The sequence below is a fragment of the Hemitrygon akajei genome, chromosome 29 (genome assembly GCF_048418815.1).
Source record: "Hemitrygon akajei chromosome 29, sHemAka1.3, whole genome shotgun sequence".
Lineage (NCBI taxonomy): Eukaryota > Metazoa > Chordata > Chondrichthyes > Myliobatiformes > Dasyatidae > Hemitrygon > Hemitrygon akajei.
In genome coordinates, this window is record NC_133152.1 from 22,702,088 (window position 1) to 22,717,050 (window position 14,963).

At 44.2% G+C, this 14,963-nt stretch overlaps 1 protein-coding gene across 1 annotated transcript in view; it reads right to left on the reverse strand.

Annotated features, from left to right (window-relative positions):
* Positions 1-3,367: 3,367 nt before the first annotated feature.
* epha2b (eph receptor A2 b) overlaps positions 3,368-14,963 on the reverse strand; it is a 46,666-nt gene continuing 35,070 nt past the window's right edge. Inside the window, exons 13-17 of the mRNA XM_073031852.1 lie at positions 14,315-14,524; positions 12,739-12,888; positions 10,745-10,938; positions 7,512-7,667; positions 3,368-5,284 (exon numbers count right to left, since the gene is read on the reverse strand). Coding sequence (XP_072887953.1) covers positions 5,176-5,284; positions 7,512-7,667; positions 10,745-10,938; positions 12,739-12,888; positions 14,315-14,524 — 819 coding nt within the window. The 3' untranslated portion in view covers positions 3,368-5,175. The remainder of the gene's footprint in view (positions 5,285-7,511; positions 7,668-10,744; positions 10,939-12,738; positions 12,889-14,314; positions 14,525-14,963) is intronic.

Consider the following 14,963-nt stretch of genomic DNA (forward strand, 5'->3'; position numbering starts at 1 on the left):
CTAATGTCTCCACAATCTCTTCAGCCACCTCTTTCAGAACTCTGGGGTGTACGCCATCTGGTCCAGGTGACTTATCTACCTTCAGACCTTTCAGTCTCCCAAAAGCCTTCTCTCTAGTAATGTTAACTTCACACACTTCATGACCCCAATACTTGGAACTTTCACCACACTGCTAGTGTCTTCCACAGTGAAGACTGATGCAAAATACTTATTCAGTTCATCCACCATTACTATCACTTATTTTACGTCCCAAGGGAAGTTGGAGCTCATTTTCTGACCTGTCCCTTCTTTGGAATCACTCTGAAGGATTTAAGGCTGTCACCCATCACCTAAGCGGCCAAATCTCAACTCCGTTTCCCTCCCTGCAACTCCAGATTGAGGTAGTGACAAGGAGGAAGATTTGTGTTGGGAGGCAGAAGCCAGAATTAAGATTTCTCTCAGTGGGGTGAATGAACATTACCTCATCATTCCTTTCCTTCAGATCCATTGGACAGTCCCAGTGACCATGGTTTGCTCCTGACCTCAGGGGCTGTCTGTGTGGAGACTTCCAGACTCTCCAGCTAGAGGAAGCAGACTATCGGCATCTATCCTGTCCATCTCTAATGGAAATGTGCATGTTTAAGCCAAATTACCTCTCATTCTTCCAGTGGGTAGTGGCCCACTCTACTCAGTCCCTTCACAGGACCACTCAATCAACGGACAGTTTGTGAAAATTTGTACTCCATAGGCACAACCCTCCCCACCATCAAGAACATCTCCAAGCATCAAGAAGGCAGCATCTACCATTAATTCTGCGTTTGTTTAAAGATACTGCCGAGTAACAGGCCCTGCTGGCCCATGAGCCCACGCTGCCCCTTTGTACCCATGTGACCAATTAACCTACAGACCCACATGTCATTGGAATGAGGGAGAACCAGCGTAGTCACTGAGGGAATGTACAAACTCCATGCAGACAGTGATGGGGATTCAACCAAGGTCGCTGGTGTGGTAGCAATGAATTAAGATCCACATTCAGCAATTTAGGAATAGCTTCTCCCTCTTTGCCATCTGAACAGCCCATGAATTTTACCTCATTATTCCGTTTTGTGTGTGTGCTATGCAATTTATGAACTTTTACGTTTTTGCACTGTACTGCTGCCGTGAAAAAAAAACAAATTTTTACATCAAATGCCAGTGACAATAAATCGGGTTCTAATTCAAGTAGGTTTGGAAACCAAAACTGGACATAGCACTCCTCCAGTGCCCTGCATGGTTGCTCCAGGAAGTCCTTACTCTGTCCATGAAGGCCAACATATATTTTGCTTTGCTAGTGCAATTTCTGCACAGATCCCTTGAGAGACAATTCAAGTATACCTCTGACTATTCTACCAAAATTAATAAATCCACATTATCAATTATACTTCATCTGCCACCTTCTATTCACTCAGTTAGCCTGACTGTATCAGCTTACAAAAACATTGTTCTGATTACAGGTTACGTTTTCAACAGAAAACTTGGACACTTTATACTGTCCATTCACGTAGACTGTGAATAGCTCAGCCTGCTGATCCCAAGAACATTTTCCGTCCTTTAATGGAGCCATCGTGCCTTTCAATTGCAGTTTTTTCTCAACAACCGAGCTTTAGCATCTCCCTTCCTCCTTGAATAAGTCTGTTACCTCCCAATCCACTGGGATTGTTCCAGAATCCAGGGAGTTTTGTTCCCATATCGTTTATCTTGATGCGTGGTTCTGGCCTGCAGGGGAGTGGCTTGTTGGCTCTAAATCCCCTGGTTTCTCCTTACTAATGTTGATTACTTTAAATTGTTAAATCCCTGTTTCCCTACAATCTCTGTCCTACTCTTGTTATCCAGTGAAGACAGGGACCAAATAATTTCTCTTGATTAAAGGTCTCTGCCCAAGGCGGTGACTTATTTCCCTGCATTTCCCTGTCTGACCTACTGAGTTCCGCCATCATTTTGTGTGTTTCTTTTGCCCATATCCTAGGGAACTACATTTGCTATTTTTTCTTGCAATATTTGCAGAAACTCTTAGTTTTTTGTGCCCCTTGCTCATCATATACAATGACTTTCTATTTTCTCCACCACTTTTATCAGTTTCTAAAGTTTTATCTGTCCTTGAGTTAATGTTCTCCATAGCAGTATAATCTATTTTAAACTAATACCATCATTAGCCACGTTAGTTACCAGTAGTTGGATCAAACTCCTCATAGGGTCTTTGCTTTTTGAAGCAATGAATATTTATTAGAGAGTTATGGAATATTTCTCTAAAGGTATACTATTGTTTATCTGTTGGCAACATTATAATCTAATTTCCCAATCTCAAACCACACACCCATATAATTTAAAGTTCAAGTTTCATGCTCTTTAGAATTAGTTAATTGAAGTTTTACCCTCACAGAAAGAAATGAGTAATTAAATGTATTAGACCACACTGGCAGGAATCCAAGTGTCATGAAATCTCAAACCTGTGTGAGCGAGCTACAAGAGACTAGTCCATGGGGCAGACCAAGTCAAGTGGTGAAAAAGTTTGGGTATTGTTTCACTGTGAAACACATTCATTACAATTAGGAAGGAATTTTTTTTCAGTATCTTACTAGCAAGGCTTGGAATTCCATACCTACCTTCTCACCTCCCAGTATGCATGAGTACTTTTGGCTTAATCAGCTAAAAAAGCGTAATTCAGAACTGAAGGACTAAGAAAGCATCATCGCCTGTGCCTGTAATCAGAGATCACAGACTTAAGACTACTGACAAAAGAACCAGAAGGGAGAGACCAGGATAAATTCTTTTGCACTGAGTGCTTATGATCTGGAATGCAATGCTTGAAAGGGGAGTGCAAGTAGATTTAATAGCAACTTTTAAAGGGAAATTTGATACAGGCCTGGAAAGGAAAAAAATCCACAGAACTGAGGAGGAAAATGCAGGGGATTGGACTAATTAGGTCATCCTTTCAAAGAACTGCCCCTGGCAAGATGGTCTCAATTGCATCTTTCTTTCTTCGAGGAGAGAGTTAGCAGAATGCTAAGGCCAGCTCCAACTGTAGCTTCATTATCAACTATGGCATTTGTTGCCCTTTCAATGAATCAGTTTAATTTCATACAGCGCTGGACTCTACAGCTCATGTCCTCAGTAGTTCTTGTTTATTACTTGCACGATTTGTCCTCTTTTGCACACCGGATGTTTGTCAGTGTTTGGTTTTTGATGGATATTGTATTTCTTTGTTTTTTTTTCAAGAAAATGAATCACAGGGTTCTATGTGGTATACAAAACTTTGATAATAAACTTACATTGAACTTTGAACTTCTAAGCAGAAACTGATTCCCAACATCTTAAAATTGAGAGGAAGGAAAATTCACAGGAAACACTCTACCAGAACACCAACTTTTATTACAAAAAGAAACATCTTGAGCAGAGAGCTTGTTGATGTGCTCCATTCACTTTGGTCTGAATAAATAAATCATGTTCTAAATACAAGCAAATTAAAGGACAAAAAGCAAGATCTCACACACTTGCAGCCAGAGGCAACAACATTAACTAAGTTAAATAAATAAAATCAGTCAGAAGGGAAAGCGCAGAATAAATACACTTTAAATTAATCATTTTTTTCTTTTTTTTTAAAAAAAACAGCAAGGGTTTCTATCAAACTATTTCTGAAAAGATTTTACAAAATATATATATATATATATATCTGTCAGATTCCTATAAATCAGGAAATAAAAATTCAGCCTGTGCAAATTTGATATTTTTAATTTATAAAATAACTCGATTTGGGGGAAAAAATTATACTTCCTAGCCCTCTTTCTTCTTCTCCCCCTGCTGTAATTTTTTTGTGTGCAAAATTCCTTCCCTCGTCACCCTCTTCCCAAGGCAACAATATTATAATTATAAAACATCTGCGAAGAAGGATTTCTGGAAAAATGGGGATGTTTGCAGGATGCAGAGAGGAGACACTGAAATTTGGGAGAGTTTGCCCCTGGGATTTTGGGATGGGATGCATTGTTAACACTTCCGAAGTGCTATAGTACTCATCGCTGCCTAACCAGGATGAGCACAGCTAGTCTGAATTACTGAAGGCAAATGAGTTCCTTAGCGTAGTAGCGGTAGAAGTTCATGAACAATTGGTTTGCTCACGTTAGAAAGTAACAACCCAGTTGAATTCTGAACACTTGCCTGTGATCCAGTGTCTTGTTGCTTGATGGTGGGTTCTGACTGTTAGATCCCTCACAGGAACAATCATCTTTTGGGACTTGATGCCCCAATCCTGGGAGTACTAGCCCACCCCTATACATCCCCCTCATTGGGACCAATCGTTCTAAGGACCGTTCATGAAAAGTTCTGCTCTACTGCCTCCATGGCCACAACTCTCCCCACTATCTGCCGCATGCCATCCATTAAACTTGCCGTCATCAAGTATTAATCCTGGGTGATTGTGATTGCATCTTATGCAAAAAGATTCTGCTATAAAGCAGGTACAATGGGAGATGTGGGAAACACAATTGGCACAGCACTGCTGAAGTTTAAAATTGGAATTCTCAGCATACTTAACATAGAACATTACAGCACAGTACAGGCCATCGGCCCAAAGTTCACAAACGTTGGTGGCGTAAAGAGAAGTTGGTGTTCTGCACACCATCCATTCAACCAGGCCAGGTTTAACTCCATTTCTTGCCACTATCAAGCATTAAATCCCAAGACAGTCAAAAGCTATGCTTCCAGAGAGAGGAGCCTCAACGATATAACAGACTGTGAAGATGGTATTAGATAAGGAGACATCCCATACCACATTACCGGCACAAAGAATGAAATCAACAAATCAATCTACTGATTAAATCGAACACCCAAGGAAATGAATGCTGTTTAGATTCCACTAAACCTGCTACATACACATACACACAAACACACTTCTCATCAATTCAGTCACAACCAGGCAGATTCAGTGAGGTTGAAAGGTTTCATCTTTTCTGTCGTACGGCCACCTCGGACAATAGCCAGCAGGGGAAGAGGGAGCCATAGAGGCAGGATGGCTAAGTGTTCCTTTTTTCCCCCCTTCTTTAGTTCTCAATAAAGAATCGAGTTTCTCTTCAGCACCGGTCCCTCCAGCACTCAAGTGCAGAACTATTCAAGTAACACAAGTCCGTGGAAAATGGGTTTGCACCTCCCGCGTGCAGGGAGACATCACACCGTGTATACACCCATGCTGTTAGCTTGTTCCTGTAGTCCCAAAATGCTGAACGCAATCCGCTTCTGATGCCCCGGCAACCGGATTCCAATCTTCTTCACGTCCCTGAAAAGCACAGAATCAGAATATGTAAAGTGGAAGAGACTCGCTAGAGATCCCAGTTATACATTTCAGTTCATCTCAGTCACCTGTACCAGCGCTGCCAGCTGGCTGCAGTGTAGTTAGCATGTAATGAAATGCTTAGCATTCCAGCGATGAACTTTAATAAATAACCAGCTGGCCTATTTTCAAGTCATGGGTAATTAGGTGAAGGCAAATGAAACAAAATAAGAAGGGAATTCACACAATTAGCCAAGAGCTCCAGTGCTCAGAGGAAATGCAAACACAAGGGAAATGATGTCCAGTGGTAAGAATGCATTTGGGCTCGTCTTCTGCAGAGCTTGGCAATGACACTTTCCTTCCTTTCACTCTGTTCTCCCAAATGAAGAAAGCCTGTAGAATCCTGTGCTACATTGGAGCACAAAGAAAGGCATCAATTTGTCCTTGTTTCCATGGAGATAAGAACCTGGTGTTTATATTCAAACATTTCCTGCTACTGGGGCCAGACAGGCAACCCGAGGGCATTTCACTCCTCTGCCCCATCTCCTCGCAATGAATGAGAATTCTTGCACTGTTTACAGGACCCACTCAGCAGAGCTTTATCCCCCCCCTTGCTACACCCTGATATTAAAGTCCGCTTTCCAAAAGAAGCCGCCTGTTTCCAGGATAACCTTCATTTATTTACCCTTCACTTTGGAATGTAATAAAATTGCCATCACTCATAAACATCCCATCACCATCTTCCTTAAATTCCTTCAAAACTCGACGGCGTTTTGTGTGGGCCCTCTGTCTAATGATCATCCATTTCCTTCTGGAATCTGGAAGGGATGCAGTGGTATTGTCAAAGCCCACTTCAAACTACAGGATGCTGTGCTCCTTGGGCTAGTCCCAGGGACACATATCAAGTCAAATATGGATAGTTGTTGGAAGATCATAAACTTAAATGAAAAAAACACTTTGGTCTTCTGGTACGAGGATCTGTCGTTAAGGGCACACGACAAGGTGTAGGGTTACTTGCTGAGGAATGAACTGAATCTGGGGCTGGTTGCTGAACGGCTTTCTCATCAAGGTCAATGCTTCCTGCTGCTACCAGACACGGGAAAACGAGGTCCTGTGGAAAACCTCTCAAACTTAGCAATGATGTAACGTTTGGGGATGGACACCGATTCTATAGCAACCTGATCCAAATATTATGAAGAAATGTAATTATATGTTGAACAGAAGAAATGATGAAAGATATATGTTCTATATTGCTTAATTGAAACTTTCATCAATAAATAATGTTTTTAAAAAATAAAAACACCTGGTTTGTGAACTTTTTGATTTTCTTTCTTGTTCACGGCACCTCCCCACATTGTTTTCTTTCCTTCATATTTTTATTTAATATGTAATCACTCTCTTTTTTCTATTATACTTTGTTCAGTCAGGTCACTCCCAAAGCCCATTATCTGTCTGCCTCTGTTATTACATTTTGAATCGGTTTCTGGTATTGAAAACAAAGCTTGCGCACAAGGCTCCACAGCAGACCCCCACTGTTTCAAAGAGCTTTGTCTCCTCTCTTTCTCATCTCAGTGGGAATTCTGCTCCACCAGAGAAACTCAGGTCACCGTGTTGATTAGAGTGCACCAGACCTGACATGTGTATTTAGCCAGTGACAGTTCTGGGTGAGGGTTAGACTGTCGTCTTCCGCGGTGCAATAGAAACTATTAATATCACTTCCTTGAAGCGTCTGCATATCTGTGTGAAATTCCTCGGGAAAGCAAACATTTTCCCAGCAACTTGAGATATGATTCCATTGAGACATGCCCTTCTGTGCTGAGCTCTCTAGCTGTGAAGTGATGAATGGAATGAGATTAACAGCTCTAGATGGTACAGGCGTTGGTGATCTGGGGAAGACTGCGGGTTCTAGCTAGGACAAAAAGCACACGGGTGGGGGGGAGGGGTGCACTGGAATGACATTTTTGCAGATTGACTCATCCACCATCCCCGGTGTTGATGGTCGTGATTTGAGAGAGAACTCGTCGTTTCTAAGCTGCTCGGCCGCGCATTGGCCGCAAGCTCTAACTCACTCTGGGATCACGTCATAACTGTTCGGAGCCACCCCAGAAAATCCAAAGGGAAATTAACGGGCACAAACAGGCTGGGCCAACGAGCAGGAAGCATTTCCTCCAGTCAGTCTCGCGCCTTATTCCACAAAGAGAAAAGCGAAGTGATGGCCCAAGTATTTACTCACTCTGAGGTTAGCTGAACAATGTGCTCCATGGTATTATATCCCGCTGCCATGAAATTCTCCAAATACTGTCCCATCTTTATAGACTCCAACCACTCGCTGACCGTGCGGAAGATCATACCGTCGGTACCACTGGTGCTGGGCAGTCGGATGGACACGCTGCAGAAAGAGCAGAACATCAGCGGTGAGACTTTATTACAGGCTGTAGATACACATGGGTTAACGCCAGCCATGTCGCAACACAGTACTCCAGGGCACAGCTGTGTACAATGGCTAAAGCCATTGCTCTCTTCAATATACTTAGCATTGGAGGCTGCAATCCTCCTTGTCGTACGTAGGCTTTGGAGGCTTGTGTGCCTCAATGACCCGGAGAGCTACGTTGGCTGGAGTCAGGGCTTTATGCTTTGGGGTCACCCATGCCAAACAGGTCAAAGGGTAGAGGCCAGACCAAGAGTGGTTCATCGGTCCTTCAGGTTTGGGGGCTAACAACCCCGACTGGTAAAGCAAAATGACGAAAGCAGCGTTGAAGAATCCTTCTGCAGCTGAGTGCGAAGGTCTTCCTGAGTCTCCAGCCAGAACTTGCATGGATGATAGCTGTGAAAACCGAGAGGAAGCTACCGACACGATGAAGGAAGCCCTGAACACCGCCAGAGATGGAGGACCTTCATTCCTGCCCCAAACGCCAGTGGCGTAACAAGCAGTAAGTGAAGACTGCAATCTATAAACCTCTTCTTTTTGACTTGACGACAAACCATGTCACATCATGGATTATTTTCCTCTAGACTTGCTTCATTACAATGGACCACCTTTCCCTACTGGTTAGAGGCACTTATCTCAGTCCAGGAGCTAGTTACGGGTTGAGCTATGGGAAATGCTGGCAAGTCAAGATACCCTTGTTTTAATTTAAAAAAAACATTTGGCAGGTTAAATATTTCTTGAGGAGTGCAGTTAAGCTAATGTTAGAAATTCCTTTCTAACATTTTCTAACAACACTGTTCTCGTCACCCCCTATAGGAAGGATATTGAGGGTGCGGAAGAGGTTTATCAGGATACTGCCTGGTTTAGAGGGCACATTATCACGAGAGGCTGGGCAAACTTCGGTTGTTTTCTTTGGACTGGCGGAGGCTGAGGGGAGATCTGTTAGAGGTTTACAAGATTATGAGGCATAGATAGAATAGACAGGGAGCATCTTTTTCTGAGGGTAGAAATGTCTAATATCAAAAGGCATGCATTGAGGGTGAGAGGGGGTGGTTTCAAAGGGGATGTGAGGGGGTAAGTTTTTTTACTCAGAGTGGTGGATGCCTGGAATGCGCTGCCTGGTAAGGTGGTAGAGGCAAATATATTAGAGGCTTTTAAGAGATGTTTAGACGAATATGAGGAAGATGGACATTGTGTAGGTAGGAGGGATTAGTTTTTCTAAGGGGCTTTTGATTTACCTTTTAGCTGGTCCAACACAACATTGCGGGCCGAATGGCCTGTCCTGTGCTGTACTGTTCCATGGTCTACGTAATAAAGTTTCTGATTGGTGGAGTTATGGGGAACATTAACATTGCATTATTACAGCAAATCTAAAAATTACACAAGGTTTTATTTCTATAAAACCAAAATGTATTGAATAGTTTGGTAGCTCGGCAGACTACGAAGTACTGACCAAACATGCCCACCAATACAAGAGGAAATCACACCAGTGTATGGGCCTCATAGATTACTGATGCTTTTGTAGCTATATCCAAATATTATGCAAATCTTCCATGATTTAGGCATGACTTTGAACTCAAGCACTACAAGAGTGGCTTCTCCCAGGATGGGAAAAACTCTCCTTTTGTACAACATGCACAATCAATCAAGCCCCACCCCAACCATTGACTCAGACAGTTTGATGCAGGTACTCGCTGTTATCCAAACGCAAATATCAATGCAAAATTATGCCTGTACTCACAGAGGCATCATTGAATCAGACTGGAACGCTTGATCCTTTTATTCCACCTACAATCAGTAATCCCTCCTAAAACTAAATTACATTGCATTTTTCTTTCAATTGGCCCCTGCGTCAGTGAGATTTACTGGAATCTGTTTCATATCCAGTCCCATCCCCACCGCCCGGGTGACAAGTTCATTTTGGTCCATAATCTTATTGGAGGGCTGTTCCCACTACTAAAACTTAGCTCTGTTTATTGCAACCCAGGGCAGCGAGGGGTTAAAATATCAGACTATAAAAGGAGGCTGGCTCACGGCAGAATGCAATAAAACAGGTCTGCCCAAATTCACTTGCTCATCCATAGTGAAGATTAATCCTTAATTATTTTCTGTCCCAAGCCAGTCAGACATGCCTTCAGTGCAGAGACCTGATCAGATTGCCTACAGTCACTGCACTAATAGGATTTTGTGGTTTCTCCATTGTTCATGCACCTGGAGCATAGGAATGTACACTTCTGGGACCATAGGGCTATAAGCGAACTGGAACACTGCCATGAGAGATTTCATTACCAAAGCTACATTTAATACTAGTTGGGCCAGTTTGGCACCCCAGTATAAATGGAAGTTACCAGGGCTTGACCAGAACTGGGAGTTGCCCAGTGTGTTTCAAAAACCCATGTATATGTTGCTGGATCTTTGACCAGTTCCCACTCGACACCAAGAAGTCACCAAGTCCCTAAGCTTTTCATGTTTCTTTAGGCAGTGAGTAAAAGACATCATTTTTATGTAAATCATTTTTCTATCAATCCGTAGAGCGCAGATAACCCAACCCTGCCCCCCCCCCCACCACACACACCATCAGCTGGAGCTTGTCTCCCATACATAAAAAATGTCGCATGGGTGGGATTATCTCATTATCGTCCACGCAAACCAACAAACACTCAGCTGGAAAAATCACCGTAAGTACAAGGAAGTATCCCTTAATCACATTCCCACCGGCAGCCTAATATCATAAGAGATGGCCAAGCCTGGCACTGCTTGAATGCAAAGAGGGTGACCTAAGGAATGGTTGCCTTGTGAATTGGAAGCACTTGTCTTCGCCAATCTCTCTGACAGTTCTAATAAGTCCCACAAGTTCCTGGATGTTTAGTTTACAGGTGATCCCTGAAGGCCCAACTGGTAGGAAGGAAGCCGGGGTTTCTTCAGCGCTCATCTCCTGCCCTACCTGCACTAGGCTTGCTGCCCCACCCCATCTAAACACAGGGAACCAACCAGACCTGGGATTGATTCACCCAAAAATACGCGGCACCAGCACATACCGTGGATCAAAATCCGCGATGCTTTTCAAGGATTCCGGGCTACGGATCAGTTTGTCGAGGATGTTGACGATGTCACAGAACTTGGGTCGCTTTGTCCTCTCTTGCTGCCAGCACTGCATCATCAGCTGATAGATGGCAGAGGGGCACTCCATCGGAGCGGGCAGTCGGAACCCCTCATTTATCGACTTCATCACCTTCAGGGGGAGAAAAGGCAGTTGAAATCAGTAACCCGGGATATGGCTGATTGGGCTCAGTATACAGTGGGAAACGGCAGGGCAGTAAAAGCTCAAGACATGTCAAGACAGGCTAGAGACTCTTTAAACAACTGCTAGTATAAAGCCCAGTAGGCGGAACGGTCTCGGATCAACAGACAGCCACTCCCTGTATTGTGTGGGAGGTGGAAAATGTCATGGTGCACGGAAGTCGAGAGTGCTTGGCGCAGAGGCTTCAAGCTTGAATTTTCAGTTCCCACCTTCACTCCTATTGGCAATAGATGGCAACTTCAGTTTCGGAGGGCTTAAGTAGCCCAATTTTCCCGTTGCAGATGCCGACTCAAAGAGCCAACACGACAGGAATCCATGGAGTTCATTTTTTAACTGGACCCTTGCCCTGACTATTCCACACCTGCAACTTGTGGCCGCTTTAGGTTCCAAAAAAAAGAGGCATTTTTCTGCAAACGCTCCGGTAGCTGGGATTGTGCATTACTCTGCTATCTGCTCTCTCAGATGCCCTTCCACCAACCAATACCCGGTCCCACCCGCTCACATTATCTCAGCGATCTTTCTAAACTCTTTAATCTCTCATGTCATGCTAAAATTACCCCCAGCATTCTTCATGTATTTACAGTTAGCATCCACAACAACAGTGGGGTCATACTTGAAGTTTTGAACCAGATAATCACTTATTTTCTACATCTATTTTACTGTCTAACATTAGCTCCACTCATCTACTGCTGACAGCCTCTTGTCATCACTGGGTCTTGCCTCGACTGTTCCATCTGCTCACACACGGGAGACCGCACGTGCTGGAATCGGGAGCAACTCAATGGCTCAGGCCGCACCTGTGGACGGTCAAAGCATTTCGGGTCGACACCCTGCATCCCGACTGAGTGTTACAGGGGAGGTGGCCAGTACAGAAAGGTGGCAGATAAAGGGGTGAGGAGATAGGTTAGTGCAGTTGGTGGGGGGGGGGGGGGGGGCATTGGGAGAGAATAAGGAAGATCGGGAAAAGGAGGGGGAAAGGCACCAGAAGATGGGAGGTGCTGGGTGGCAGTTAGTGGGAACAGAGTTAGAAGCTGCACTATTCCCACATTCCACTCCCTCATCTACCTGTCCCACCTCATCTCCCTGAACCCACCTGCTAGCTCTCCCTACCCCTTTACATGGGCTAGCTCCAGTCTAACTTTCAGTCTAGACGAGGGACCTCAAGCTGTAACGTCGACTGTCCACTTCTCTCCACAGACGCTCCAGCTCTTCATCTGCTGCTCCGCTTTCTTGCAACTTGAAATGGCAGGCAAAATAGAGCTCGGTAATGATCCGGACATTAAACATCAAGGGGCTCTTAAATGTCAACCAGCCTTCTCCATTCAGCTCTCCTTAAACCTGACTTCACCCAGCAGTCTGCTAACTTGGTAACAACCCAGTTCCCCACACACACGAACTGTGCTGGCTCTCAGTTGAGCAGATTCGGTTTTAAAATCCTCATCTAGCTTTCGCTCTCCATCATGTCAATCCCCATCTCAACAATCGCCACCACTCCCATAAACCCACATTTCATAACTGACAAGGCCCTCCACTCTCGAGTTCCATCCTAAACCTCTCCATCCCTTTCCTCAAACTGCTTTCACCGTGGTTCTTAGTCACATGCTCTGGTACCTCCTTATGGAACTATTTTTTTTGGGCCATTAACACTCCCGAAAAATTGCTCGGGACATTTTTGCTGCGTCAAGCTGCAGGTATCAGTGCAGGCCAGAATTGCACAGCTCTGCCTCTCACCTCGTGATTGGACATTTCCCAGTAAGGTCTCTCTCCATAGGACAAGACTTCCCACATTACAATGCCAAAGCTCCAGACATCACTTGCTGAGGTGAACTTTCGGTAAGCGATCGCCTCTGGCGCAGTCCAACGAATCGGGATCTTCCCACCCTGAAAAACAACACTTATTATCAGCAACTGAGGATCACAGAATCTCCTTGGACAGGATTAAAAATAAATCCTAGGAATCAGGTCACAGCTTTGCTCCCATCTTATCACAAGGTGTTTATAGGCAGTTAGGCAACAATCATATTCGAGCTCTGATATTCAAACACATCCCCTCAAGACATTCATTTAAAATTCTCTCAGTGAAATCGCAGCCAAGTTCTCGGGCAGAGTTTGCCAAACTGAACAACTCCCAAGCAGTTGTCCGGCGCCCATTTCCAGTCTCTGCCAGGTAGCAGGTTACAGCAAATAAATAGCATCGTCCCATTGACAGATGTCCTAGAGAAACAATCAGCTGCGTACCAGAGGGACTGAGAGAAGCAGGCTAGTAGTATGCCTTTTGTTCAAAGGCAGAGATCATCAGCACAGACAGGGTCTGACACTGACTAGGTCACGTACACAAATGGAGTGACGACTGGAGATTATTGGACCAAACTCTTAAACATCACCCGTTCTTTGAACAATTCATGAAGAGACTGCTCATAAGAGGGTAGGAAAAGACAAGGGCTTTTCATGTAAGTGGGATGAACACTGGCTAATGGTTGGAGCTGGGGGCCTGTTTCTGTGCCTTATGTCCCTATCACTACATGAGACAGAATTTGTACTTGTTGTGTGGAATAGCAGACAAATGCAGCAAGAGATGCCAGTCTGGACACTTCCTGGGATTCAGGTTCTGGAGGGGAGCTTACACAAACAGCATCTCTCCTGACATGGGGATAGAACTTGTGTCGTGCTGCCCTATCATGGAAAATATACAGAAACTTAAATCTTACATTCTTTTGAAATAGAATTGAGTGTTGAGTTCAGACAGAGTGTTACATTCTGGCCATATCAACACCAGCTCTCTGCTCAGGAGATATACTCAGGCAGTGTTCATATCGAGCTCTGAGTTCCTCCAGCATTTTGGCTTTGCAGCATCTGCAGACTTTCTTGTGTTTATCCAGCTCTTGACCACCTGCCCCTCCAGATCTCATTAAACTGTGGCCAGGCTAGTTGGAAGAGATCTGCATTTTGCAGTTGTTTAAGTGGTCCCACTCACAAGGCTTTTCCTCAAGCACTAAAGGAATGTGCGGCCAAACATCTCTCTAATTAACACACACAAGATGCCGGAGGGACTCGGCAGGCCAGGAAGAAAATGAACAGTCAACATTTCGGGCTGAAATCCTGCATCAAGACTCACGAACCCTTCAGCCCCGATTAAGAGGTTTGGCCTGAAGAGTCTACCATTCACTCTTCTCCATAGATGCTGCCTGGCCTGATGAGTCCCTCTAGCATTTTGTGTGCGCTACTTGATCTTCTCCTGTATGTCTCTCTCCAGTTTCTTGCCCTCCTCTCCACACTGAGCCACCCTTTCTGCAAAAGATATACTCACGCTGGTGGTGTATGTGCCCTCCGTGTCATCTTCCAACACTCGCGAGAGACCAAAGTCAGACACTTTGCACACCAGCTGACTGTTAACCAGGATATTGCGTGCCGCCAGGTCCCGGTGTACGTAGTTCATATCGGAAAGGTACTTCATGCCAGAGGAAATCCCTCGAAGCATTCCAACAAGTTGGAGAGAAGAGAACTCACCATCATTATTCTGTGAAAGAAGGAATTGGTACAAATTAGTGACAAGTGCGTTCCGATCCACTCCTTTCAGATTAATAAGTACTTTTATGATACTGAAGCCCATTGAAAAGTCAAGGAAATCTTCTGATCTTTTAGTTAGGGTAGGATTCCATTAACAAATGTTTAAAAGTGATGAAATCAAATTCAAGGAAACAGTCAAGATTTGAATGTACTTCTATGCATTTCAACTGTAGGGTTGAAATGTATCAAAATATAGAAACAAACAGTGGCCAACTTTATTAGGTACACCTGCTCGTTTTATCAAATATCTAATTGGCCAATCATGCGGCAGCAACTCAGTGCATAAAAGCATGCCGGCATGGTCAAGAGGTTCAGTTGTTGTTCAGACCAAACATCAGAATGGGGAAGAAAAGTGTTCCAAGTGCCTTTGATTGTGGAACGATTGTTGG